The following is a 27,128-nucleotide window of genomic DNA, read 5'->3' on the forward strand; positions in this document are numbered from 1 at the left end:
TGGAGCACAAAAAGGGCTAAAATGTTGACCATAGTCTTGTTTCTATGATGGTTCGTGCACGTTAAAATTTTATTGTAGATGCTTGACATCTGTCTGTTTTCACATATAGCTGTGGGAGGAATACAAATTAAAAAGGTCCTTCACCAAAAGCAGCTTCATATGGTGTTGAACAGTGCTCCTAGACCTTATACAAAGTGACACCTTTCAATTTGTTTTACAATTTAATGCATTTATTTATAGAAAACAGTTCTGGATATTATAGGTACAAACAAATGAAACAGGTACAGTACGCACAGGAAGGGTAAGTGCAAACATTACATTTGTAGCCAAAAGATCAGGAAAATGAGAGAGAAGAGTAACTTATGTAATCTATCCGGAAAATCCATTTTCTTCACTCAGAAACTCCTGTGAAGGAGAAAAAAAAAAATTAACTCATGCTCCACTTTGAGTTCATTTTTAATGCTGTAATATTTAAAGCTCCACAAAATTGTGAAGCTCACTAATACATTACTATAATATATTATGGCATTATTGTTTCTTCGGTCTCATTTTGACTTACTTTTCTAAGACTTACAAATACAAAAACTGAGTGTTCAGAGAAGGAACATATTTTAAAATACTTAATATTTGCCCTATTCTGAGATGCATTTTCTGATGCTTTGCCCATTCCTCACATACAAGGGTACATCAAGTACCTGCAGAATGTAGTGAATATTAAAAATACCCCTGGAAGAAAAGTTGTCTTGAGAAAGTTGTTGCAATTCAATTGTTGCAACAAATAATTAATTGAGTATTTCACAGGGAAACAAAAATGGAGGGTTGAGGTGGGGAGAAATTGCTCATAGGCAAACTTTTTTCCCTGTATCTATCTGTTTGGTAATAGAATTACAATGTCTGTTGGCAATGTATTTATGTCCCTGATGTCTGCATGCCACCATCAAGCCAAGAACAACAAACAAATTAAACAGGGGATGCAGGGGATTAATAAACTTCTATTCTACCCCAGGTTACCTTCATAATATCAGACGCGGCAGACTTGAGGGGAACATTCTTCCCTTCCTTCTGCACCCTGTGCCTCTGATACTCCCTGGCAAGGGCGGTCGCATCCTCGTTACTGCGAACAAAGGAAAAGGGAGTCCGCACTGACCTTACATTACGTGTCACACAATATGTACATTTACAGTAACAGAATCTAAAACTTTAATGATTAACTTTAATGTTTGAAACTACGGTGACCCAATTCAATATTAAATGAACCGATTCTTTTAGGAGAACAAGCTGCGTACATGAATCAGATAAAGTGGACAAATGTGACTCTTAGATGTAATGAAATGGAAAAGCGACTATTTCTCCAGACAAATGGTATTAATTGTAAAGGTGTGGTGCCCCATCCACGAAGCTCCCCTTTACATACTGAATTTGAGGGCATCACGGCATTCAAAATTCTGTTAAAATTTTGAAATCTTTAGATCATCTGTACGGCTCATGCCACTCAACGGGCCGTCAGTCAATCCACACACTGTGAAGGTGAGCGAAACTGTGCAGATTTTTGACCACCGTAACACCCTTCAACACAACCTCTACCTGAAGCACCTAACAGATGACTCATGTTGAGGGACTCACCAGTTCCTGCTGGTCAGATAATTACCCAGGTCTTTCACCTGGTTGTGATGACCGCTCAAGGCTATGTGCTGCCTGAGGAGCGGAAAATACTTCGTCTTCACCAGCTTATCGTAGTGTCCATTTTCACAGACAAATGTCAGCACCGTCTCTTTGATCTGAAGCATGAAATGAGGGAGGAATTATTGGTCTTTGGATGCACACTGGGTTGTGGCAATGCTGCACAGCATGAAACAGTATGAAGCATGCCGTCCAATGCATTGGCATGGCAGAAACAGAGGGGGCAAAAACCCAACAAGTGAATGGTAAAATATGCCCGCCTCCAATCAAAACTCAGTATTGGACAACAACCGAACACTGAAAACAAAGTGGAAAATTATGAGAACAACAAAGAATGTCTACCTGTGAAGGAATCCCTGCCAGCTCTCCCGTGTTCATGTGATCCTCTACTTGTTCCAGAACAGTAAGCACATTACAAGAAGTCAGGAAATTCTGTGGTACAAGAGCAAAAACAGCACCCTTCATTACAGAATGAAACAGGAAATCAACTGATTCGAAATGGACAGACAGAAAGCAAACAGCAAGAGTAAAAGTATACTACTATGTGCCTTCCAGAGTCAGAATTCTCAGAATGTGGATACCTGACTGAGTTTCTCCCTAATACAGATGCTCAAGCAGTTACTCCACATGTGAAAAAAAATCCTTATTCTGTCAGTAAAATGGGAAACATTCTTGATGTCTTTTGTCTGGGATCTAGGATTTGTTCAAGGTGACGGCTAAGCATACAGATCGACGATGTTACGTATGTCCCCTGTAAGAGCCTGGTGCCCTCACCTTGATCTGCTGGTCCTTTTTCTGAGTGTAAGGGATGAGCAAGAGTGAGCCCAGGGAGAAGGCTGGCAGACCACACTGGTCAAATCGCTTGGCAATGCCAATCAGGTCAAGGTTCAACAGAAAAGGGCACCTGTGAGAATGGTACGACAATGAAGGGCAGTACGGCACTCTGGACACTCAACATTTAAGACACTTGCTGGCTTCTGGTGTGTGATCTGTGTGGAAGAATGCAATATGTCGGTGCCCCCGCAGGGTGACTGGCACTTACTTGAGGAGCAGAACAAAGGTTTTGTACAGGGTGGCAAGTTGTTCAGAGCTCAGAGGAAGTGATACTAAAAAAGACCAATGGAAACTGAGTTGCAGCAATGTTGGTAAGTAAACTGTTATGGAGGAGGTGCTTTTGACTTTTTACCTGACATGAAGGGGGCCAGAATAACACTCCTCCACGTCCGAGAGAAATTTGAGACCTGTAGAAGGTTAAGAGTTTGTTATCTGGAGATGAAATGTGTGAAAAAGCCTTTATCCACAATACTCATCAGCACCTCAAAAACACAGATAAAGATCTGTCTTTAAATGTCGGTAATCTCCCGTGCCGAAAGATGAAACTAAAGCCGTGAACTTAGCAAAAAGGTGTCAGTATTTAAGAGCAGAAAACAGAAGAATTACATAACCCTAATGTGACTGTTTTACCTGCCAGAGAGAGGGTACAGCTCCAAGGGCCTCCAACACTTTCTGCAAGTAGCTTATCTGAAAGAAAATGATAGCATTACTTGGATTCATTCATAAATACCTTGTTTCTACATGGCGTGCTGATGAACTTATTGGCCATCGAATAAGACACTTCGTTTTTGGACAGCAAGATTGTTTTGTATGTGGTAAACCATGTAGAAGAATCTGTAGGCTCTACAATCACAAAGGTTTGACACAAAGCAGCAAGGCTCACCATGCTGAAGCCCAAAAGGTTCTGCAACACTCCATTCCACAGCTGAGGATCAAACACCTGGTACTCCAGACTGAGATCTGCCACAAGGCTCACTGCCTGCACAGATACAGAGAATGGCCTCAATGAATCCTGGGAACCGTAGTCCTAACAGTTTAGACTGAAGTTAATTCCCCTCCACTGGCCTCCTGTTGTGCACATATGGGCAAGTTCTGACTTCACAGGTGCAGCTGTCACATCGTATCACTCAACAATTCTAGTTGTACTGGCACCGCATAAGCCCACAACCCCTTTGCAAACTCCAGCCTCATACCTGGGGCTCATGGCTGTGGTTCTTCCACAGGCCCTTGATCAGGCCCTCCTTGGGGCTGCTGAGGAAGGACTCCACACTGTACGGAATGTTCAGTGCCTCTAGCTGAGACAAGTAGATATAGCACTTCAGGTGATCCCTGCAAAACCCAGCGCAGCAGTGCGTGAACCATAAATGGCCATAATGCAAAGGGGAAAATGCTAGAGAGTTCTCCAAATGCAAAAGAATGAAGCCCTACAGCTGAAACAAATGTATTTGAAAGAAACACACCCAAACAGTCACAAGGAGCTTATACATGGTAACGATGGCAGCCTCTAGTTTTTGATATCTGTTTTACATGTAGTATTGTGATGTACTTTGGATTGTGTTTTAGGGACTGTTGTATTGTAGTACACTTGACTTCCATCAGATTGCACAACTTGTGGTAGGGTTCAAATAATGTTATGCTCACACTCACTGGTCTGGGAGTGTTGTTAGCCTGGTCTGACACTGTTGCTTGTTTAAACTGAATGAATACACTTATGTTCTATTGTGCTGGAAGTTGCTCTGGATAAGAGCGTCTGCTAAATGGATGTAGTGTAATGTAATGTAATAATGATGGACTGTGGCAGCTACCGGACTTACTGGACTTTGGTGCGGTCGATGTGGAGGAGAGTCTCCAGCGTTGGGGGGTCTGCAATGTGGATGAGGCACAGCAGGGCGCGGCTACGGTGGAGGAACGTGAGGCGAGGACCAGACCTGTTCAGGGGCTGCAACATTCACGTTCAGACATAAGCGAAGGCTCCTGTCCTTTCACTGCTGTGACCCCAAGGCATTCCACAAAGAACAATCAAGATCATTACTAGCCTAAACGGTAGCCTCAGGGGCAGTGGCAATATTCTGGCAATATATATCTGAACCAGATCCTATTAAAAAATATGTAAAGGTCATGTTTGGACTCTGGGAGTCTATTGACCAGGGACTGGTGGCATTCCATTGTCAGGACAATAGAAAGGCCAAGAGCCCTTCAATGACTGTGGTTGAGCAGGATGAATGCAGGGGACATGGTTACTCCACATCAGGGGACATGGGCCTGTGACTCACCCACTTGTCTGCAGTCAGAATGGTGCTCAGCAAGCGTGCACTGAAATCCATGGGGTACATCTGCAGCAGGTACACCACTCTGGCAGCAGAAGAATTAAAGACATTAATCTCTGGTAGTGCTCGTGTGCTCACCTACCCAAGGTAAAGGCAGGCAGTTGTGACATTAGCAAACCACAGCACATAGTGAGAGTTTCAAAGGATATTTCCAGAGGGCTGTGTGTATACTAGCTTTCCTTCCAGCCAATTCCTCAGTTAACCAGACACATACATCCAAATCTACACCTCATCCAAATAAAGATGTGAAAATATTGCTTGGGTGTAGGGAACAAGTACAACCCTCCATGGTACGGTTTCATTTCTAGATGTAATAAAACTGCAAAACTGTACGCTAGGAGCACCTTGGAGTTTAACATCCTGGAGAGAACAAGCACACATTACACACATTACATATGTTAACACATCCATGATGAAATGTTTCCGATGCTTTGACACTAATGAGCCCATAATCTCCAGTACCTCATGAGATCGGGGTCTTCCTGGATATCAGTGGCACAGCCTTTGAAGTTCATTTCCTTAAAAAATTTAATACAAAACAAAATGTTGGTTCAAAGTCTTCAAAATTCAAAAACCTTCACATTACCCATTGTTCCAGAGCAGATGCCACTACGTGCAACCTTATTACCGCCTTGTTTTTAGACTTCATTGCCATGGAAACACCAAACCGGGTAAACAGATTTGGGAGATTCCTTGGTGATACTGTCAATGTGTTAAATTAACACCTTGGTTCAGCACTTTGATAAAGATAGCTAGTATTTCCTGAACCAATGCCTGAAGGCACCATTGGCTGAGTGGAGAGGTGGCGTGGAACTCACTGTGACTGCAGAGGGCCCAGTCTTGCACAGCCATTTCTCCAGCAGCACGTCGCGCACCTTCGACAGCTCCACACTGTTTATGCCTGCGATCTCTTTCGCAACAGCGTGAATGTCTGTTCCAAACCAAAACAGAGAAATGCGCAATGACACACACAATACAACCAGTGTATGGGTATTGACAAGGGCTGTTTGACTCAGGATTTGGCAAGGACAGTCCTAAGTTTGGCCTGTAATGTGGTGGCAGTGTAGCATAGTGTTCAAGGAGCAATTTCCCCTGTAGTTCAAATCTGTAAGGTAAACTGCACAACTGAACAAGGCACTAACCTGGTGACTATCTCTTCCAGAAAGCTGACAAACTAATGTCCTAAACTGCACAAAATTCAGAGGAAAAACACAAGCTATAAATGTGTTCAAATGAAACCACACAGGCAAGTCAATTCTATTTTCACCTACTGGCATCACAGCTTTCTCGCTGAAAATGCAAAATGACAGCCAAACAACACCAGAGTGATAGCGATGGTTTCCCCCATCATTATCTACACCATTTTTGGAGACTCATATGCACATGCATATGCAAGAGCATTCAGTGAGACAGGAGTCACCCTGGAGGCTCAAGCAGAGACATCCAACGCATCCCATCTGAGTTCAGCGTTTGAGTATTCCAGTCAGACTGACAAACACAAGAAGATGCTTGCTACTTGACACACTGCATTTTGTGATTCAAAAGGTTCGCTAGCTCCTCTAAATAGCAGCTTTTAAGGGGAATTCTCATCTCAAAATGGAATGAAAACAGGAAGCTCAGGTCACACACACACAAAAGGCAGTGGCTGCATTCTTGTTATTCCTGAATGTTTTCATCTGCATATGCTGCCACCTCATAGTTGAAACAGTCACACGTCCAAGAATGCTCCAAAAAATATCTCCTGTGATAATTTCACTTGTAGGTGTATTTAGTCATAATGGATACAGTGTATGATGGAGCAGGTCATAAACCTGCTAATAAAAGTCACGTAATATGCAATATCCGCGTTTAATTTAACTCTCTTAACTGTTAGGTGTTGGTTTTACACAGAAAGGTCTGAATTCCAATTTAAGGAAGTTGGAGAACAGCTGTGAATCTCAAAATAAGTATTAAATTGAAAAAATGAAAAAAAAAAGATGATTAAAAAAATGATAAACAGATTTTCATTACTCCTTTTACATATATAGCATGTACCGCTCTGTGTGGTATGCTCACCAGGGTGAGACAGGCCGAGAGGGCTCCGAATGCGCTGCTCCACGCTACTGTGTTCAAACAGGGCCACGATGAGGCGGATGGGGTTGCCTGTCAGCTTCTGGAGCTCAGGGGAGCTCAGCTCGCTGGACATAAGGGCATTCTCTGTGGCTGACCGCTGGTACTGAAGCTTCAGCTTCTCCATGAAGACCTCAGCCTTGGCCCGGGCCTCCTCCTGCTCAGGTGAACACAGCGAGACAACACTGGCAGTCAACACGGTCAATACAAAATGGCAAATCTCTTCTGTGGAAAATAAGTGGTACAAATATCTAGTCAGGCAATTGAAGGGATAAAGGACTATGTGCACTTCAAAGAATTAATATGGGGATGGGCACATATCAAAATATAAAGTCAAAACAATCCACATGAAAACATTTTGCATTGCTTTAATCCATAAAACCATACCCAGAGCAACTACAAATCAAGTATGGTACACAATCAGTTAATTTGGAATAACTCCTCAAGAAGAAGACATCATCTGACCTCCAGATTTGGAAGTTTCAGCCATTTATCTCCAAGGGCCAAGCAGAACATCAGTGACCTGGTCTTCTCGATGCCTGAAGAGACAGCAGAGAGCTCAAGTGGATTGTTTCTGCCTCAGGTGTCCTGGATAGTTCATTCTAGTTCAAGTGCCACCCTGGCTGACCTGGGGGGATCTCTTGGGCAATCTTATGTGCGGTGGCAGCAGCCCACTCCGGGTTCTTGATGCAGAGGACGTAATCCATGATGGTCTTGGCCATCCTGGCGACCTCTTTGCTGGGGGCATGGCAGTGCCCCCTCTTGGCCTGCTCCAGCAGCTGAGGCTTCAGGCTCTTATCAAACACGTGGTACACTGCTGACATGTAGAGCTTGTCCAAGCTCACCTAAAAGCAGATCCAGTGAGGTGGCCATTCCAAAAAACAGGTGCAAGGGGATCTTTGAGTATCTGGTTTATCTCAGGTCATTATATAATTACATAGCTGAAAATGGCCATGTACAAGACGTTCATGGTTTGAGGTTTTAACGCCCATAAAAATAGAACAATGTTTGAAATAGGAAGATTTCATGGGATGAACAGGTAGCCAGACAACACATTTTAGTTCAGGAGAACAATCAAATGTGGGTGGAATGCATTAGTTCAAACCTTTTTTCTTCCGATCTAATACCAGATTGACAATAACCATTACAGGTGAGGAATTTATAAAAACTAAGAGCAATGATGACATCCAAAGTGACCCATCAAGTTAGCCATGCAATCTCTTTTTGCCTACCTTCATCAACTTGGAGATGAGCAGCAGGGTGGGAAATGTCTCTTCACTGAGTTCAGGTGCTGATTAATGCAAGGAAGATAAAGGGATAAAGATCCTCATCAATGCCCTGATTACTGCATAGCTGGTGCTTTGCAAGAACCACACATGCCCCTGCTCCATTGAAATACAGGTAATTTTCCATACCAAGTGAAATCAGAGGTAAGATGCTGGAAACACATTTTCTAGCCTAACAAGGCTGAAACTTGAGATCTACATTTGGTTTGTGACATTGGGTGGAATCAGTTGGATTGGTTGGATTAGGAAAGTTAGGCCAAAAACACGCTGCTGGCCTATGTCATAGATAGCACCTGGACCCCAATCAGTACTCACAGATGATCTTCCAGAAGTAGCGGTTGGTCTGGAGGAGCAGGTGGAAAGGTAGCCTGGTGTTGGCCAGGGGAGTTGGCTCAAGGGAGTTCTCCAGCATGTAACTGCTCTCCAGGTCTGTGGGTGGTGAGATGCGCTTGTAGGACTTCAGGTGCTGAAGCAACCCTGCTGCCTGTAGACAAGCGAACAATAACTCACATAACCAATCTACACATCAGACCTTATCTGCACAACCACCAGTTTTACACATGCATAACCACTAGCTACAGACCTGAGCTCACACAACAACGTACCAGCTGCAGTGTGTTATAGTTATGCCTGGTCCATCAATATAATCTCATTTTCCCTACCTGTTCCAGGGGAAGACTTGTTATCTTTTCATCAGCAGTCTGTATGATCTTGAGAATGCCTTCAATCCTTTCATAATTGTATGGACTGAGCTGTGAGGGAACAAGCATGTGTCAGTCTTGCTTCATAAACCAGAGCTAGACTTACCCAGCCATCCTTCTTGTGACTCAAATTCATTTTGCACACATGTTGGTGAAACTCAACAATTTTGATACAGGGTCCCCCGCATTACCAAACTGTCCTCTGACCGCACCGTGGCCCATGGCCTGACCCCGCTGACGCTCCGCTCACCTTCAGGATGGCGGCACTCAGGCTGATGACCAGCTCGACTGTGCTGTGTAGCTGGGGAATGATCTGCAGGGCACGCTCCAGGGCGTCCGCGTGGCCCAGCGCCTTCCCGTGGCCCGCGCTGGGGTCCCCCGCCCCTCCCTCGTCCCCTCCAAGCTCCTCATCTGGCTCCTCCTGCAGCAGCAGGGTGGTGATGTACAGGTTCAGGGCTGCGTCGCCGTCCAGGTCAAAAGTGCTGCCGATAGAAAAGGTGAAGACATATCCTCACGGCAATGTTCTATATAGGCAGGATGTTTAGTTTATCATATATTTCTTCTAATTCTACAGGGATTTCAAGATGCCGTCAGGACAGGTGTGTGTCTTTCTTCAATCATGGCAAACAAATACTCGGCTCTCATTTGATAATACAGGCCACTGCCTACCTTTTAGCTGCCCAGGTTTATCCTCTACAGATTAAATTCATTCAGAAAACAAAGATTAAGCAACTGAAATTCCCATAGAAGATTGATACGCACAGGAAATGCGTGACTATATTGGAAACTGCAGCCTTTGCAATGTAGACCAGTGCAATTGTTGCAGTCTGTGAAGTCACTCTGTGGACATGATGAGACAAACGGACACTGAAGCCTGGACCGAGACGAGGTGTGCAGGGTCACCTGCAATACTGGAGAATGAGCTCGGGGGTCATGTTCCTGTTCTTCACCAGTGTGGGGATCAGGTCTTTCTTCATCTCTGCACACTGTCTGAACACGGACTGGATGGAAATCTAGAGACATACACAGTTGAGATGCTGGGTATTGAGTCAGTCAGTGCTGTGCAAGTGGACCTTAAATACTTCACTAAAACCCCTGCAGTGGCATGAGCTCTTACACTGTCATACATGCATGTATGTGAAGTAATATCACATAATAAGTGAAATTCTCACAGTTATAAAGGTAAAGACTGCAGGTTAAGGTAGTAACAACACCAACAACAGCATATCAAACTGACCCCCAATTTGCTGAGCTTGATACCCCACTCAGCGTCAGTGATCAAAGCCGAGAACTTCTGATGCTGCTGCTCCTCTTTGTACAAGCTGGAAAGATGGGCCCCAACCATGGCCACAGCCTGAAACGCATACACGCACACGCACACACACACAGTGAAAACCCATTATATGCAATGTAACATTCCTACACATATCATTTGGCTGCACACTGCTACACCCACACTTGGTTGTCAGTATTTGAGGATGTAATTAAAAAATGATTGTGGACTGTTGTAAGCTGATATGTAGAAGACAAACAAACAAAATGAAGATGACACTATTTCAATCGTACCAAAATCTTGTCATAGTTTTGCCAAGTGTTGTTGATGACTTTCCACAGCATTTCAAAGACGTCTTTCTTGGGGAGGAGAGTGCAGTATCCAATGGCCAGATCACAGTCCACCACCCTCCAGTTAAGTACCTTGATTTCAAAGACACACATTACTAATGTCCTCATGGCACGACTACACTGGGAGAAGTTTGAAGCCATGCAGTCTGTAAGAAATTCTTGGATGTTATTTATCACAGCAGGTACTAAGATAAAATATTACTCAACCTGTTAGTGATCATGATGTCATACAGTTTAGTCATCTTTCAGCTGAGAGCCACATTTAGACTAATAAAGATAATCTCCTGTCGAGCATTTATTTTAATGGATATTAATACTAATTAATTAAAACAATAGCATTAACAGATTTGCAGTGCGCTTGGCTTCATGATCAAATTGCAATCCCTGTCATTTTGGGCAACACGACAAAACTGCTGGGATGCTGGAGTGGGCAGACTGTGATCTCACCTTGTGTAGAAGGGCAATGGCGATTGACTTAATGGCGACCGTGGTTATTTTCTCTCGCTCACTCAGGCATTTCCTGTCTGCTGACAGGCGCTGGTGGTCGTGAAGCTGAAAGAAACCGAGAGAGGCATCCGTTATACCTAGAAAACCCCCCGCGCCATCCAATGAGAGACGCAGCAGGAGTGGGTGGAGCCTCTCTGGCCCTACCTGTGAGCTGAGAGTCGAGTCCATGCTGTTGGAAACGACGTGCTGCAGGCTGCTGCTGAAGGTGTTGAGCAGCAGCCTGAGGGCCAGCTCCAGCTGACTGCATTCCTGCAGGTTCTGCAGCATCATGGCCACAGGTGCAGAGAGAGGCTTCAAGAAGTCCGAGCCTGAGGGGGGAGGCCACCACAGACACAACGGCGTGTGCGTTACACTGTTGTTCTGCCGACAAATTATGAACATTTACATCTAAAATGTAACAGGGAGGACAGATTCTTTGACAATTGATCTAAATGAGAACATTTAAATGACAAAAGAAAAGGAACATTTGGTTTTCAATATAGATATCAATATAGTAGAATGTAAGAACAAAAACCATAGAATAATTGATTTTGTATTGATTCACCTTCCTGCTTGAAATCTACTACACAGAGAACAGTACACTGGAATTGTGTTTGCAGAGCAAGGACAGGTTGATTGCTTGAGTCTTCATCCTGCACATATGTATACCACATCAGCCCAATTATATGGTGTGGTTTTAACCAAAATATACCCAACTCACCATATTTGTGAACAAGTCAAAAACCACTTGCAAGTGGTGTCAGTGGTTGGAACATGCAGTTGTGGTGTTCAACAAGTCAATGCGGTAATGAGTCATGTCTGCCATCTATTTGATAAACACATTCCCCTGTACAGCTTACCCATTGGTAAAAATAAAGATTTACCCATTGGTAAAAATGAAGATTTACTGGAGCAATTAATGGTTCCTATACTCATATTATATCATACTCCTTTTTTTCCTCTTCATTTGTTATAAACAAACTTCACTTTCAGAGGCTTCATTAACCAAGGTGTACCTGCAATTCTACTGACAGACTTCAGGCCAAACACTTCTCTAATAAGCATTGTCCTGGATCACTGTAAAAGGTAAGCGTACTGTCCCCCATTTTCAGATGCAATGAAATAGTCTGGCAGCAGGCCATCTCTGTAGGTGGTATGGAGGTAGGCAAACCAGTTCCGTACAAAAAAAGCCGTGATCTCACACTAGCTAATAATAGCTCTCAACACTCCATGTTATTTCTGCACATGGCTCCTAATCATTGTGCAATCATTGTAATAGGAAAACAAACACTTGAGTGTTGATCACCCAGATTAGCAACAGATTCAGAAATTGCCTTAGAAATGGCCACAAACGTTAACCCCTCTGCCTCAGCTGCACTCACCTTCCACATATGAACAGCTGGACAGACAAGAGCAATCCAAGGGATACATCTTACAATCTGGAACATGGACACAGACATTACACCACCCAAGATTAGTTACTTGTAGTACAGTTATGCACTCTTCCTTTAAAGAAACGCGATTCGCCCAAACAAGGCTATTTTAGCAGTATAGTATGGTACTTAAAAGAACAGTGAGGCTTGTCGTACCTGAGGGGGAAGGGAGGAGGCTGCTGGTGATCTCATATTGGGAGGGTAAGACTAACACAGGGTCCATGACGAGGCCATCCTCATTGAAGATGTCTTGGAAGCTCCACTCTGTGTAGGGGTCCCGATCTGCCATCAGGGATGAATCCTGAAAGCAGCCATCACTTCATCACATGCTACTCAAGTTAGGTTTGCAGCAATGACATAATGCATGAGCGCTTGATTGTTGTGGGAAACCAGGTTCACGTTAGTTCAAAATTTATGGTCGGAATTAATTTTGTTGTAAAATTTCAACAGTGTTCAGTAATAGAGAACTCAGGAAATAAGATAAAAGTCTTAGTTTTGTCAATTCAAACTCAATGGTTTTGCTGGTGACTGCTAAACTTGCTAAAGAGTATATGAACACTTATTTCCTTGTGAGTCAAAGTTAAGGACAAATATTGACAGAATCCAGGCCTTTGCTTTCTAGTTACATTTGTATGTAGGTTGGCAGCCCTCTCAGCATTTAATAGCTAGCTACAGATTCAAATTTTAATTTTTACTCACAAAAAAAAAACACAAGAAAAAAGTACCATACCATTTGTAATTCAACAGTAGTTTATCTAAAAATTTTACCAATCCCACTAAACAGTGATGAATACAGTACAGTGCATTTGCACTGCATGTAGTAGCATGTAATTCAACACTAAAGTAAAACTCTAATGGTTGTGAACTGTTTACTGCACCAAACTGTGAACTCAAATCATGTTAAAATATTACATTATAGCTGTCTACACACAAATGCCATCCATCTACTTATTTGTACTTGAAATACAATAAAATACTTTTTGAGTGTTGTTATTACATATACCTATGGACTCTATCAACTATAGAATTTAGCAGTTTCATCATTGTTTTACGTTAAATGTCTGCATACACACACTGTTTGAGGGTTTACTTTGTGTGATTATTCCACTGTCACATTCCCAAACAGATGTTTCAAATGGCTGTAAGGTAAGTCAAGATGAGCAAGTTCCTCCGTCATGCATGACATTAAGGGATTTTTTTCTTTAATTACAGGACAAATGTGGGCGTTTCGCATCCTGCCTTGTAGTGTGCAGCTCACTCTTTCAGCTCAGACTTTCACGTGTCTATATTTGCCAGGGTGGTAGTGATGGAAGGGTTGGACAGGGGTGAAGCTCAGGTACCTTAGCAGTGAAGCCATAGTTGTCGATCTGGCACTGCCGGTACACGTCCACAGCAACACGGGTGCTCTTGCACAGCTCTACGCAGTCCAGCAGCAGGTCTAAGGGAAAAGAACCTTCACACCGAGTCCTGCTCCTCAGCCATCTACACATCTACAGCGGTGCACGAGAGAGGCCGTACAGCTCCATCCTCTGGTGATTATGGCTAAGCGAGCTACGTCGTTGCCCGGTTTTGACAAATAAATCAAGGCCAGGTTAAAATGTAGTTCTAATACATTATTAGCATCCAGAACGAGAGCTATTGGCCAGTTGTACAGCTAAAAATAATTTAAGCAAACTGAATTAGATTAAATTAAAGCAATTTTTTCCTCCAACCACAGCTTGAGAGCAAAGTATGGATTGGAGGTCTGAAGACTAGAGGATGAGAAGTAAAGTGCTGTAATGCAGTTACAGGCCATTGGGTACCTGGCTGACAGACTGTAGCAGCCTGGCAGGCCAGCTCGTGGATAACAGCTGGGAGGTTGATGCCCTCTGGGAGGACCATGGGCACGTTTTCCTCCAGCATCTGGCAGAGCTTGTGAGCAGCACTGAAGAGCACCCTTCCAGTCCTGGGGTTGCAGTGGTGCTGGTACAGCTCGCTGGAAGAATTGGAGATGGGAAAGGAAACTGTCAGTTTACTCTCCCTTGGTCTGCTGATTTTGTACATGCATATCAAGGACACAGACTGAATTTCTAATACTTTACAGTTCAGACAATAGCTGCTCCAAGCCCAATAAACAAGCTTGAGCAACTCTGACCTTGGTGAGACAACCATCAGCAATGAGCTAAATTACCTTCCTTAGCCATCCCTAGTGTTGTTCCGGGTTGCTAACCCTGGGTTACTTTTAGTTTCCCGACCAACATGGTTGAGGTTGAGATAAGGGTTGGAATGGCTGATCATGGAGGTACCATCTCCCCCCCTCACCTGCAGATCTTTAAAGCCTCCTCCACCTTGCCGACCCCCAGCGCCCGCACGGCCAGGCTGGCCCACAGCTCCTGCTCACAGCACTGCAGCTGGCGGGCCAGCTGGTGCAGCTTGGCCATTGTCTTGACTTTACCATTGGCATCGTTAGTGGCATTCTTCAACCTGCCCCGAGTCCTGGCGTTCTGATATGCAGTAACGAGCTGTTCCTGGAACTGTGCTCGCAAGGCTGTGTTAGTGTAGTCCTCGGGCTTCAGAAAAATGTCAAAATCCTCCTAGGACGACCAATCAACAACAGGAAACGCAACTGAGCCTGCATGCATTTATTTTGCTGTACGAAATACATCTTATGCCCAGTATTCTTGCATTAAACCGGTCTGAACAACTTCATTAGAGTAATCAAGCATAGGTCATTTATTTCCATCAACTTACACTCACACGTCTTGGCCAGTACTCAGGATGACTATACATGAAGATGGAGTTATACATGAAGGCTGGTTCCTGTATGACAAAAACTAAAATTTCTGCACTTCATGGTTTGCAGCCCCTAACATCTTATTGACATACCTGCAGGTGAGCAATTGCTTTGAACATCTTCAGGTTGTTTTCACACTCTATGCTTTTAAAAGCATTATCTGTGCAAATAAAAAGGAAGCCAGGTTAAAGGACAGGTCAAAGACTCATGAGCTCCATAAGCAGGATTCTAATTTTCATTATCCTCTGTCGATTAATCTTAGAAATCAAACATTTCTTTGAGATCCTCAGTGGAAAAATGTTGCAGATAGTGGAACGAACTGTAAAATGAAGACAAACCTCACCTTTTTGGATACTCTGTAGGAATTTCAATGCCTCCACCATCACCTGGGCCACTACCATCTGGTGCCCCTTATGCTGTTGGAAAACACAGCATAAAAATACTCACAAAAAAATGTTGAGTATGGACAGCAATGACCTTTTTTTCTGCACACACCACCAGGGCGGGTGCATACATGCTGCATACCTCCTCTGACACGTGTGCTTCATCCTGCAGCTCCAGTTGTGCCCAGGCGGCCAGCCTTTCAATCAAAAACTCAGCCTCCTCTGGGGGCAGCTGCTTCAGGAGTATCATACACTCCTCCTTCTGCAATGACACACTCACTGAGACGCCCCTACCACCTGCTCACCTTCCACAGTGTTCATTTGCCCCTGACGGCTGCTCTCTGATCGGATTAGGCACCCCATATTATAAGCTTAACCATTATGCCAAAAAAAGCTAAAACCGCTTCGGTGGAGAATATTGAATATCTATATGATGTCCCCACATACCTTGGCCTGGCCTACCAACTGGATGAAATAGAGGAAGTGGATCTGGGATGGGTGCAACTTGTATGCCTGGGCAACCTTCAGAGCATCCTCCAGAGAGGTGGGCAGGTCCTGCTTCAGGATATATCTCACCAGAATCTGCAGGGAGACATCTACCATTTTAAATCCAAACGCACAGGAAGGACAGCAATGGTCATGGTCACTGGAGGTCATGCTCAAATAAATTAACTGGAATGTTTCCACCACTAAACTTTGCCACGTTGTCTACGTTCCTGGATTCAGAAACAAACATCTACAATGTGTCATGCAAGTAATATACAAAACGCTGCTGACCAAGCCAGAACCTTACACACCATGACCTGACAGTTGTTAGACAAGCTGAAGTTGCGAATGCCGTAGCCTCTGAGCAGCTTTTTCATCTCCATGAGCTGGTAACTCTCCCTCAGGAGCTCCTGCCTGTGATAGATAAGGGTAGAGTCAGACCACACCCACCACAGCAGTCCCATTGATCAGGAAAGAAACTGCTACAGTAATATCCTGGTCTGTTCCTGTGAGAGTATCCTCCAGTGAAAGCTCTGCAAGTGGGTGAGGCAGCGGGAGACATACTTAGGGTGCTCCATCTCCAGGTGCTGCTGGACCAGCTGCTCCACAGCCTCGCTCCAGGGCACCACTGCCTTGTACATGATCTCCAGCACAGCGTCCACAACCAGCTGGACAGACAGAGCAGGTTACAGTCCCTCATAAGAAGCAACAACTGAACACACAGCTATACAATGTGAATAGGATTAAGAAACATACATATAATATATTATATATATATATATATATATATATATATATATATATATATATATATATGCGCATATGACACAATGAAAAGGAATGGTCCTTCTACTGTGAAACTGTAGCACCCAGTTTTAAATTTATTTTCACAGCAATGAACAATGGCAGCTGTTGTGATTCTTTGATTTTTTTGGTGTATAGCCACTAAGGCTGAATAGAAGGGAGTTAAGTACTCACATCTGTGTCGGTCATACAGCCCAGTACGGCCATAGCTTTGGCTTCCCACTCCGTGAACAGAGAGGTTGTCTGAGAGCTGCAGCGGTCCAGCAGGTCCTGGAGCACACGGCCACAAAAACACAACACACAGACACGCACATCCTATTATGACCGTGAAGTTCACAGAATATTTGAAGGCCTCCTAGAAAAGGTCTCAGGAGTCACCTATAGAGGCAATCTCTCCTTCACTCATCAGCCGCACTCTTTTTAAACGTCCGCGCAATTACTTATTTTCCATCGACCCCCGTGGCAGGGTATTTCTGAAGCAGAGCTGATTAAATTGGCAACACAAATTGGCATTACTTTTTCCTACTTTGTGTTACTTACATTTGTGAATTCCTGAGTGAGCAAAGGATGCTATAATGCAGGTCTGTTTCATTCTACATTTATATCTGTTTTCATATTATAATAGGCAATAAGACATCAATAGGACATACATATGACTTTTGATTTGCCGTTCTTAATGAACTGATATGAAATACCCTTTGTGTTCTGAGGAAGGAACTCCAAAAGTACTCAACACTCAACCCTTTCAGCCTCTGTGTTATTAGACCTGTACCCAAACATGGCCCATCTACCAAATCCTAACCTGGAAGCCACAGTCAACATTCTTCACAAGGAGGAGGTTGTCCTCATTTTTATTGTATAGTGGATAGTGGAATGGACATTGATGAAGACGGCCCAGGGACCGTGGTTCTGACATCAAATGTGGTGGCAAGTTGATCAAGGGTATGAGGGCTGTTTGAGGTACATGACATAGCGCCATGCGGTTCTGTGCCGCTCACCTTGATGTAGTGCAGCAGCAGATCATCTAGGGGCAGGTGGTGCGCTAGGGCGTAGGGTCTGATTGTGCTCTCCATCACCGAGGGGATAAGTTCTGGTGCCAGCACCTTGTCCAGCATCAGAAAGGCAATGCTCCTTGTGTTCCCCTGCCAGACACAGAGGAAAATTTTTTTACAGGCGAATCAGATTTGTTATCAAATCTGTTGATAAGCTCATCCCATTAAAGCAATTAAGCTGCTTGGGGACATTCTTCCACTGTGGCATTGACAACACCTTTCCAAGGCAGTGTGGGGTATTAGGGTTGCACCAACGCAGCAGACTCCCACCTTTTCAAAGTCCGACAGAGAAAGCCTGCAGTTATATTTCCTGTAGAGGTCTAGCAGCTGCCGCAGGCTGCCCACCAGGGATTTGAGCTTCTCCACCTCCTCTGCGCCATAGTCCTCCTGATCATTATACTCCCATTAGTCAGACACTACAGTTACATTTATATTATTCACTTCACAATTATAATGTTATGTTTATCGTTTTACAATTGTTTAATGTCTGTGTACACCACTTTCAATTAAGACAGACTTTTTAAGTGTTTTATAACAAACTGGACTGTCCAATGGGCCTTTTGCAGGAATTTGTAGATGTCAAGTAGATGTCTGATTTTTATGTGGTAAAAATCAGACATCCCTGGGTACAGGCAACAGAGAAGTGCATGGAGAAAAGCTTACTGGAGGCATACAGAGCCAGAAAGAGGGCAGACCCAGTTCAGCCAAGTCCAACCCATTCTGAGGCCAGTCACTCTGCAGACAGGGGTAAAGAAATAATGTCATAGAGGGCAACACAATCTACTGAAACCCTTGAAGAACTGAAGGTAATCGTATACCTTTTCTGTCAACTGCAAATTCCTTGCTCTCTGCTCCAACCATCGTGCAAGGGTTTTCTGAAAACACATTTTGTAAACAGTGTTGAGCATAACAATTAGCCTGTAACCTGGAACTGTAATTTGGAATTTAATTTCCCTGTAGAACCAACATTCGCAATACCACTGTTTTTGTTCATTGTACCAGCAGAATTAATGGGTACAGACACCTACCTGTCCCTTGGGTAAAGTTCTTCTGATGAAAGGAATGATGACACTTTTGAACCACAGACAAAGCTCCCTGGAGGGGATGTTCTCAGGGATTGAGCAGAGCAGAGTGTCCAGAACTTTCTCATCAAACTTCTCTGCAAACTCCCACTGCAGATTGAGAGGGAATATTACAGTACAAACATATTCATAAAGTGTCATGAGCAGGAAATGGCCTCAACAATTTGCAATATAAATGCTCAAAACTCAGCTTGAAAAGACTGAATTCAAGCTTGGTATTAAATTTATGTTGAACATTTAAAGTTAGGTGGTGACACTACCATCCTGACGATGAAAAATAGGCTGTGACTGTCAGATGTGGGAAAGAAGAAGGTGTGGGTCACATAACCAGGAAAAAGTTAAAAAGTTACCAAGGTTCGTTTGTTCTGCTACCAATTCAGAACACAGGGTGAGCAGCTGGGACAAATTGGGGGGGGGGGGGGGTTTACCTCATGCCGGAGCCATAGGTGCTGTGCACCCTTTAGATCTCCCTCCCTCAGGTGCCACAGGACATCACTCATGTAGTCAGCACGGTTCAGGAATTCAATCCAGGAGATCCCACTACACATTTGAGGAGAACCAACACAAATATTTTTACAGCAAAAGAATATACTTTACAGAAACCACATACCCTGCATAAAGAACCCCTCCAGATGCCAGAGGAAACAAATGTTTCAATTGTAGCTATGAGGGCAAGCGCTAATAATTTTATATTTAACAATTTTGACAAAATGTGGAAGACCAATTGCTTTACAGTCAAAGTTAACAAGTTATGAAAGCCTGCGCTGTCCAAAGCCACTATGGCATCACCTGTGTGCCACCCTGTTTATAGAATGCAACTGTTGCAATAAACTGATTCCTTTTTTGCATTATCTCAGTGTTAATAGTTGCATGTTGCAGGAGTCTCTTGACCACCTTTTCGTGGGCTCCTGGACATACGTTTTCCATTTTTTTCCCCCAGTTGACCCCAGGTTTTCTGTTTTTATTTTTATTCCTTCTGGAAAATGCACTGTGTTACATGCTTTGTAACAACTTCCATCATAAAAATACACTACGACAAATACAATTGGATTGACAATTGACACTTTAGGGATTAAAAAAATCAAACACTATAACTGTATAAGAATTAATAAACAATAAAAATGAGCCAGGATATGCTATGCTACCACTGGTCAAATGTAGTAAATGTTGCACAGCAAGTTTAAAAATGCATAAAAAACCTTTCAATGCTACTTTAACTTGACCTCTACCAGGATCATGTGACATACTTGAACTTGTCTGGCCCATTGAGGCCACAGAAGGTAACAAGCCTTGACAAGGCCCCTTGGATCTGCGAAGAAGGGTATCGGGAGGCAGCATGGTTCAGCATCTCCTCTGCAATGCTGAAGGTGGGCCAAGGGGCCTGCATGCAGTACTCCACCACAAACTGCTCATCCTGAAAAGAGGGATTCCAAACAAGAAATGTATGGGCAAGGCACCAAAGTGTCATTGCATTTCATCCTTGTTTCAGCCCAGTAGCGCGCCTTACCATGATCTTCATCAGATTGGTCTTAACCTCATTCACAAGCTCAGACCACACTGCATGTCCAGAGCTCTTGACAGAAGTGGAGGCCAGCTTCTCCAGCACGAAGTCCAGCTTCACTTTATACACAAGCTGCCAGATTGGAAGGGAATTCAGACAGTCACGTTACTCTCTCAGAATTCAACATATCTGAGTTCCATATAACACTGGGGGAGGTGATTCTCTCAGAAAAGAATACTACAAAGAGATACATCATACAAAGTTCTCAGCATCACAGAAAAATAAAACATTGTGAAAGTGAATTAGATCCCCTACCTCAACGTCAAGCCCAAACTGTAGGGCAAACTTTTCTGCTTCTTCAAATTTATGCTTGTGGAGAAGGCGGCTGAACCTGGAGGAGATATGTTAGAGTGCTTAGCCTGAAAGTCTTCTGTACAAAATGTAATAATGGTTTCAAGTTAAGCAATCAGAACCCTTTACCTGTTTTCTGGCAAAGCTTCTGTGAGGCATCTCAAAACTACGACAGATGCTGACCCATCAGAACTGGAAAAATGAACAGCCACAAGATACAAACTGTAGTCATCTGAGCCTTATTACATATCATGCCTCATACAGCCATACCATGTCAATATAATGATGTTTTCACTTTATTTTGTGAACATACACATTGCTTTCCAAAACCAAAGCCAATTTTTCCATACCTTTCTGGATTTTCAGAAATTCCCTCCAGCAAATAAATGGTGTCCTGAAATTCAAGAAAAAATCCAATAAAACTAGTACATTTTCATAATTTGACTTTGTTAACATACCAGCTTCAATAAGCTTCACATTTAAAATGCAGTGGCCAAGTCTCCTCTGTAAGAAATCATAGCTTACAGCATGTGTAAAGTACTGCTAAATATCCTGTGCCTGTGCCCCTCTCTCTCCCCGATAAACAACAGCCACTAAGAAGAAGAATAATCGTGACCCTGAATTCCATGTTCTTTTTTTCTGGAGAAACAGGTTAAAATGCGCTTCTCACAATACAGAAATCAAAAGTAGAAAACATATTTTGACAGTGAAAGAATGCTGTGTATTAGTACATACACATACAGTGTATGTACTACCAGTTAATCTCACTAACTCTAGGACACTATACTCAATGGCCATATAAGTGGTTTACCTCAAAGTAATTCTTTAACATATCAAATTAAAACGCAAGATGACTTTCTCACCAGCAAGTGTCTGAAAACCTCTTGGGGGAAGAGTTCAATTGTACATACTAAGCAAACAGCCCTCAACAAGCAGATTTGCAAAGGTTTGGAAGCGTACACGCAACCAAACAATTTCCCTTGGTTTTTCTTTGCAGCAGCCCTAGGTGCAACATCAGTACAAAATTAAAGGGAGAACGATGGAGGTGGTGTTCATGCTACCGTGCTGATGCCAGTCTGGACCAGAGACGAGGTGGCTGAGACCTCAAGGGAGTAGAGGACTGTCATTGCTGGCACAGAATACACCAGGAGACTCATCTAACAGACACAGAGCAGGGAAATCACTAGAGCCAAAAAATAAAAGCAGTCTTGACCAACACAGACAGATCATTTTATGAATGATATGAATAAGTTAAACCATATGATTAACAGCTCTAGGGAAGCCCAAGGGAACTGATCTCCTAAGGCATCAGTAGCATAAAAGCAGATGTTACTTATAATGAATGGATCCATGTAATGGAAAAAATTGAATTGAAAAAAAGAGATGGGAAGTCAATGTCCAAAGAGATGTTTTAAATCTGACATTAGGAGAACCAAGTCCTTCCCCTGGTAAAGTCAAAGAGATGAGGGTAACAAAATATACCTGACGATGGGGTTGCATTGTCAAAGCAATAAGTCTCACACTGGTGCCTTCTTGCCTAGAAATGCATGAAATTAGGAATTGACTTAGTTAACTAAAATAAAAATGAACCCAGTAAAAAGTAATTTATAATGTCGTATTTATTTATTTTTTATGTAGTTTTATTTTATTCTCAATTGGATGGGCACTTACATGGCAGCTGAAGTAGTCTCCCCTTCAGTCGTTAGCAGAAAATCATGGATTTGAAGATCTGACCAACATGATACCATCACCAGGAAATTCACCTCCCAGATGCTCAGAACATTCTATGAGGAATACAAGGGAATAGCTACAACTGAAATTTTTATTACTTTAGATTCTACAAATACAGTAACATTGTGGTCAGCTGAACGTAGATATTTTCTGTGTATTTTACTGAAAATGGAGATTTTATTTTTCCTTGAAATTTCAGACCTTGTTAAAGTGAACTCTTAACTATCTTAAAATATATGGTCATCCACTCCCTCCCCATATTGAGACTAGTTTGGCAGGGTTGTTTTGAATAAAAAAGCCTCACCTCTTCATTCAGAACATACATCAAGTTTTCCATCACCTGGATCTTCCTCACCCCTGGCACAGAGAGACCATTAGAATTTAACACAAAGACATACAACATGACACATACATAACATTATTGTAAACATTGCAACAGATTATATTTCCTGGGGCAGTTACAACTCTCGCATTTGTCAGCAACATGAATGATGAAGTCAGACCATAAGTATACGGGTGTAATTGTGGCATAGTGTTAAGAAGCAGGGCTCATGGTGGAACATTTTCTGATTCAAATTCCTGCTGGGGCACTGCTGTTGTATCTGTGGGAAAGGTACTTAAGCCACAATTGCCTCAGTAAATATCCAGCTGTATAAATGGATAAAACTGTAATCTATGTAGGTCACTCTGGATAAGAGTATCTTCTAAATGACAATGAAAGTAGAGTGTCTTTAACCAGTTTATGTGAAGAAATGGTTATCATAATTACCTGGAATCAAACTGGAATCCAAGAGATTGGTAAGAGACGTGGTTTTCTCCACAGAGTCCATTTTCCACTGGGTCAACACATTTTCTCCACTGCCCTGGTAGCAGAAAGGTATGAGTCACATAATGAGCAAGTAATTTTGTTCCACAAAACGAACAGAAACCCAGCAAGAGTCTGTGCTCTTATAATAACAAATTATGATTTCCTAACTCCAAAAGAATGTTTCATAAAATCTTGTAAGACTCCTGAAAACACACCCACTAGACATGCTTTAACTTTGCATGGACTTATCTCTAACATATCCTTCACAGTAGCTTTGGGGGGGTTATCATTTAAAACGTGATTGACTGGAATTTTCTGAGTTGTGTTTCTTGGGAGACAATCTTGCTTCACTTTCTACTTCAACTTCTACAGCTCAGCAATCAGAAGTCAATGGCATATATGTATAAGGAGTTTCAATGATTTTGGCTCTACTTGTCATACCCCAATGATGAGGTGGATCTCATTGGCCAGGTCAGCTGTCAAAGCTGAGTGGCACCCTTGGGTGTGGATGTCCGTGGTAGAAGAGAAGACTGTCTTAATGACGGACTGCAGCTGGAAGAAGGGAGAGGAGGTAAAATGGATGCCACAGCCTTATTATATACATCTACCTTATACCGCTCATTTGATATTAAGTGTCAAATTTAAGCTTTAAAAATTTTCTCTATTCAAGTAAATCCAAATATATAAAGTTTTTCAAACCTCCTTCAATGCTTCAAGGTCCATTTTCTCAATAGCTGATCAAAACAAAACAAAAGGGGCTTTAGCTGAAACTGAACATGGCTCTAATACATTTGTGAAAAATGACAGCTGTCATTACAAAGATAATGTTAATTTGTTATGAACAAATTCTTGTTTTTCTTATAAATAAAGGCTCAGTGTTTATAAAATAATACCTTTCTGAATCTTGTCCAGTTGAAGGTTTGAGATATGAATGAATCCATCAGACACAATAACAAACAAGTGGTACAGTCCTGGATGTAGTGGGAAAAATTTGGACAATTAGACAAACTCATTCATTTATCAAACTAAAAAGATACAGATACTCAAAGTATTAACAAAGGCTGTTTCAAACTTTTGCTTACTCAATAAGAGGACTTGTTACAAATTAGTTTTAATGTCATACACACTGTTGAAAAGCAAAGTGATAGTGCAGAAAGATGGTTACAATCTTAACACAATCAGAAACTGAGCAAGTTAATGTGCAGTTATTGCAGTTATTGTCTACAATGCAAATGAGAGATGAAGAATAAGGATTAAACTTAGATAAATATTCCCAAAATAAAATGTATTTGTGAATATACAAAATTTCACACAATCTGCATCATAAAGACAAATTCATTTATCTATACATGTTGGAGATGTGCTTTTCCAGAATTGCTTTAAAGTGCATGCAAAGTCAAGTGCAGAATAAAACACAAATAAAATGCTAACCATAAACAATACCAAATAGGACGGTCCAAGCAACAGACTGAGATCCTTATCAAACATTACTTCTTAATCACCAAGAACAAGACAATACATAAGGCATTCTATTATTTATCGTTAGAAATCCAGACCTCACCTGGTGTCGCCCTATCCTCCTGTATAATAAGGCTTCTGAAACTCTTCTCATTGTCGCAGGGAATTTTCTGCAGCACAGCCTACGACAAGGTGACACTTGTCATCAAAATGCAAGACATTTCACGTCATAGCAAAAAAAAAATTACAGTGAAAACTCTTGGAGAACACTACTGAAGGGACCTTATAATAATCAAGATTGAAATGTGAATGATAAGCAGCAAATGTAACTGAATGACAAGGCGAGAACGCCCGTTCCTTACTCTCGTGAGCACTGTTCTCTTCTGTGGCACATAAACCAGATGAAGATTCCCATTTCTCTCGCCAACGAGCAAAAAGTGACCCTTCTGGCACACGCCCGCAACGTCCACCTCAGTGCCTAATTTCAAGATTAATGTGTATAATCATTACCAAGACACTACGACAAACGTCGTGGTTAAGATTACGTGCTTGTAAGGCCTTACCAAAATAAAGGTGCAGCAAGACAGACTGAAAGTTCTGGTCAAAGAGGACCACCGTCGTGTCTGCAACAACAATGCTGCAGTTGCAACTGCTGGAGGCGTACAGCTGTGGGTTGAACGACACCTACAGAAAGGAAACGTGTCCTTAAGTTGATTTCTTTTAAAGGGAGCACGTTTTCTAGCAATTCAGCTTTCATGCAATTGTTGCACATTGAAGCCATGGCCAATATTTTTCTTATTTGCATAGGTTCTTAAGATGTCTTGTCTAATCAATAGCCATATAGAAGTCGACTCGACACAAGTTTCCAAGCTAATCGATATCCATGACATGAAAATAACCAGTAGACAGTGCATTTCACAACCCCACGCTGAAGACACGTTGAGTTACCTTTTCAGAGGAGGAAAATTTAACAAGAGCATCAACTTGATATAGGGCGCTGCCACACTCCTGTCTACAGTCAATACCCAGTCGCATTGTGCCGGTATCGTCATTGGTTAGAAGTTCCACGTTATTCCACATTGTGACTACTCGATCTAAGACTATGAAGAAGTAAAAAGAAGAAAAACGTTACTGACAGCCAGTTTAGAAGGTGTGATTACTGACCGGTTAGCTGTTATGTGGTACCTAAGTAGGTCACTTAATGAACTGTCAGCTCTAACAAGAACGCAAGATAGATACGCAGGAACTTACCTTACACCTGATGTTTCAGATTAGATTGCTCGATAGCAAACTAACTTTATTTTATAGCAGTTATAACGGCAATCCTCTCTATTTCAGTATGTCAGTGTTCATAGTAGGCAGCTGATTAGTCAACATATAGCTTTCTGTAAAGGCCGACACAACATACCCAAATGAAGTCAACATTGAAATTTGGCGGCAGAACAAATACTTCCGGTAAAAGGGCATTTCCATGGAAACGTTTTTGTTGCTAGTTGCAAACACTCCGTTTATCCAATGAACTGAGACCGCTGCTCCAGTGCTAACTTTGTGATGGCTGTAGCATTCAGTATTTTACTCTTAGAACATGTTTATGTGGAAGGAGAAGGAAGATGCGGCGAACCCTAGACATTTCATTTTTCTGAAAAAAAAATAATAAAACGTTTGGAGCGAAAGATTAAGCAGTTTTATTATATTATTATTTTTCTTAGATAGCTAGCTAACATTACACATCACAGCTATGCGACATAGTGTCCTGTAGATATATGTTGTTGCAGATTGACTCCAAACATGATGTAACGAAGTTATAATTAACAACAGAGCCCCTTTTAAGAGCTGACAAAGTTCCTCACATGTCAGGTTTACGTTTTTGTGCACCAGTATTTTGTAGGCTAGTTGATACATTGATAATAAGGTTTATGTTAAACTAATTCTATACAGTCAGCCATGGCCTTGCTTGTTTGGTTTAGGTTGTGCTTGTCTTATTTCTTTTTTGTTTACCTTATATCTCTACACTAACATACTCCTATTATGCAATTTTAAATTAAATACTATGAGACTTTAAACTTTGTTACAGGTGAAATATTGAAATTTGATTTGTGTCTTGGATATGCTGTTTCCTCTAGAAATGAAACCTGGCCTGCTATAGCACAGTTGAATTCCTCAAACGTTACACAACCATTAAAACCAAATATAATGTCATTGATAGGCATTGCCGCCTTA

At 42.3% G+C, this 27,128-nt stretch overlaps 1 protein-coding gene across 1 annotated transcript; it reads right to left on the reverse strand.

The window, feature by feature from the left end:
* Nucleotides 1-369: 369 nt before the first annotated feature.
* kntc1 (kinetochore associated 1) lies at nucleotides 370-25,994 on the reverse strand. The gene is made up of 61 exons (XM_036526260.1): nucleotides 25,857-25,994; nucleotides 25,472-25,592; nucleotides 25,271-25,386; nucleotides 25,012-25,090; nucleotides 24,344-24,421; nucleotides 24,150-24,184; nucleotides 23,892-24,002; nucleotides 23,412-23,505; nucleotides 22,947-22,999; nucleotides 22,583-22,695; nucleotides 22,385-22,448; nucleotides 21,973-22,068; nucleotides 21,262-21,305; nucleotides 21,041-21,103; nucleotides 20,876-20,951; nucleotides 20,567-20,692; nucleotides 20,307-20,473; nucleotides 19,488-19,599; nucleotides 19,006-19,149; nucleotides 18,796-18,852; nucleotides 18,641-18,712; nucleotides 18,248-18,376; nucleotides 17,924-18,067; nucleotides 17,100-17,195; nucleotides 16,686-16,789; nucleotides 16,433-16,535; nucleotides 16,083-16,217; nucleotides 15,778-15,897; nucleotides 15,596-15,668; nucleotides 15,345-15,412; nucleotides 14,781-15,052; nucleotides 14,282-14,454; nucleotides 13,820-13,917; nucleotides 12,636-12,780; nucleotides 12,429-12,485; nucleotides 11,212-11,375; nucleotides 11,008-11,112; nucleotides 10,504-10,632; nucleotides 10,175-10,291; nucleotides 9,841-9,950; nucleotides 9,188-9,419; nucleotides 8,899-8,988; nucleotides 8,552-8,720; nucleotides 8,183-8,241; nucleotides 7,579-7,795; nucleotides 7,416-7,489; nucleotides 6,897-7,107; nucleotides 5,660-5,772; nucleotides 5,304-5,359; nucleotides 4,788-4,866; nucleotides 4,329-4,453; nucleotides 3,708-3,843; nucleotides 3,398-3,493; nucleotides 3,145-3,201; nucleotides 2,867-2,921; nucleotides 2,723-2,786; nucleotides 2,455-2,584; nucleotides 2,023-2,112; nucleotides 1,624-1,778; nucleotides 1,012-1,114; nucleotides 370-405 (listed from the first exon to the last, which is right to left on the reverse strand). Exons 1-61 carry the CDS (start codon nucleotides 25,986-25,988, stop codon nucleotides 370-372), a joined length of 6,642 nt encoding a protein of 2,213 aa, XP_036382153.1. The 5' UTR covers nucleotides 25,989-25,994.
* Between the last annotated feature and the right edge of the window lie 1,134 nt (nucleotides 25,995-27,128).

The sequence above is a fragment of the Megalops cyprinoides genome, chromosome 4 (genome assembly GCF_013368585.1).
Source record: "Megalops cyprinoides isolate fMegCyp1 chromosome 4, fMegCyp1.pri, whole genome shotgun sequence".
In the NCBI taxonomy this organism is placed as follows: Eukaryota; Metazoa; Chordata; class Actinopteri; order Elopiformes; family Megalopidae; genus Megalops; species Megalops cyprinoides.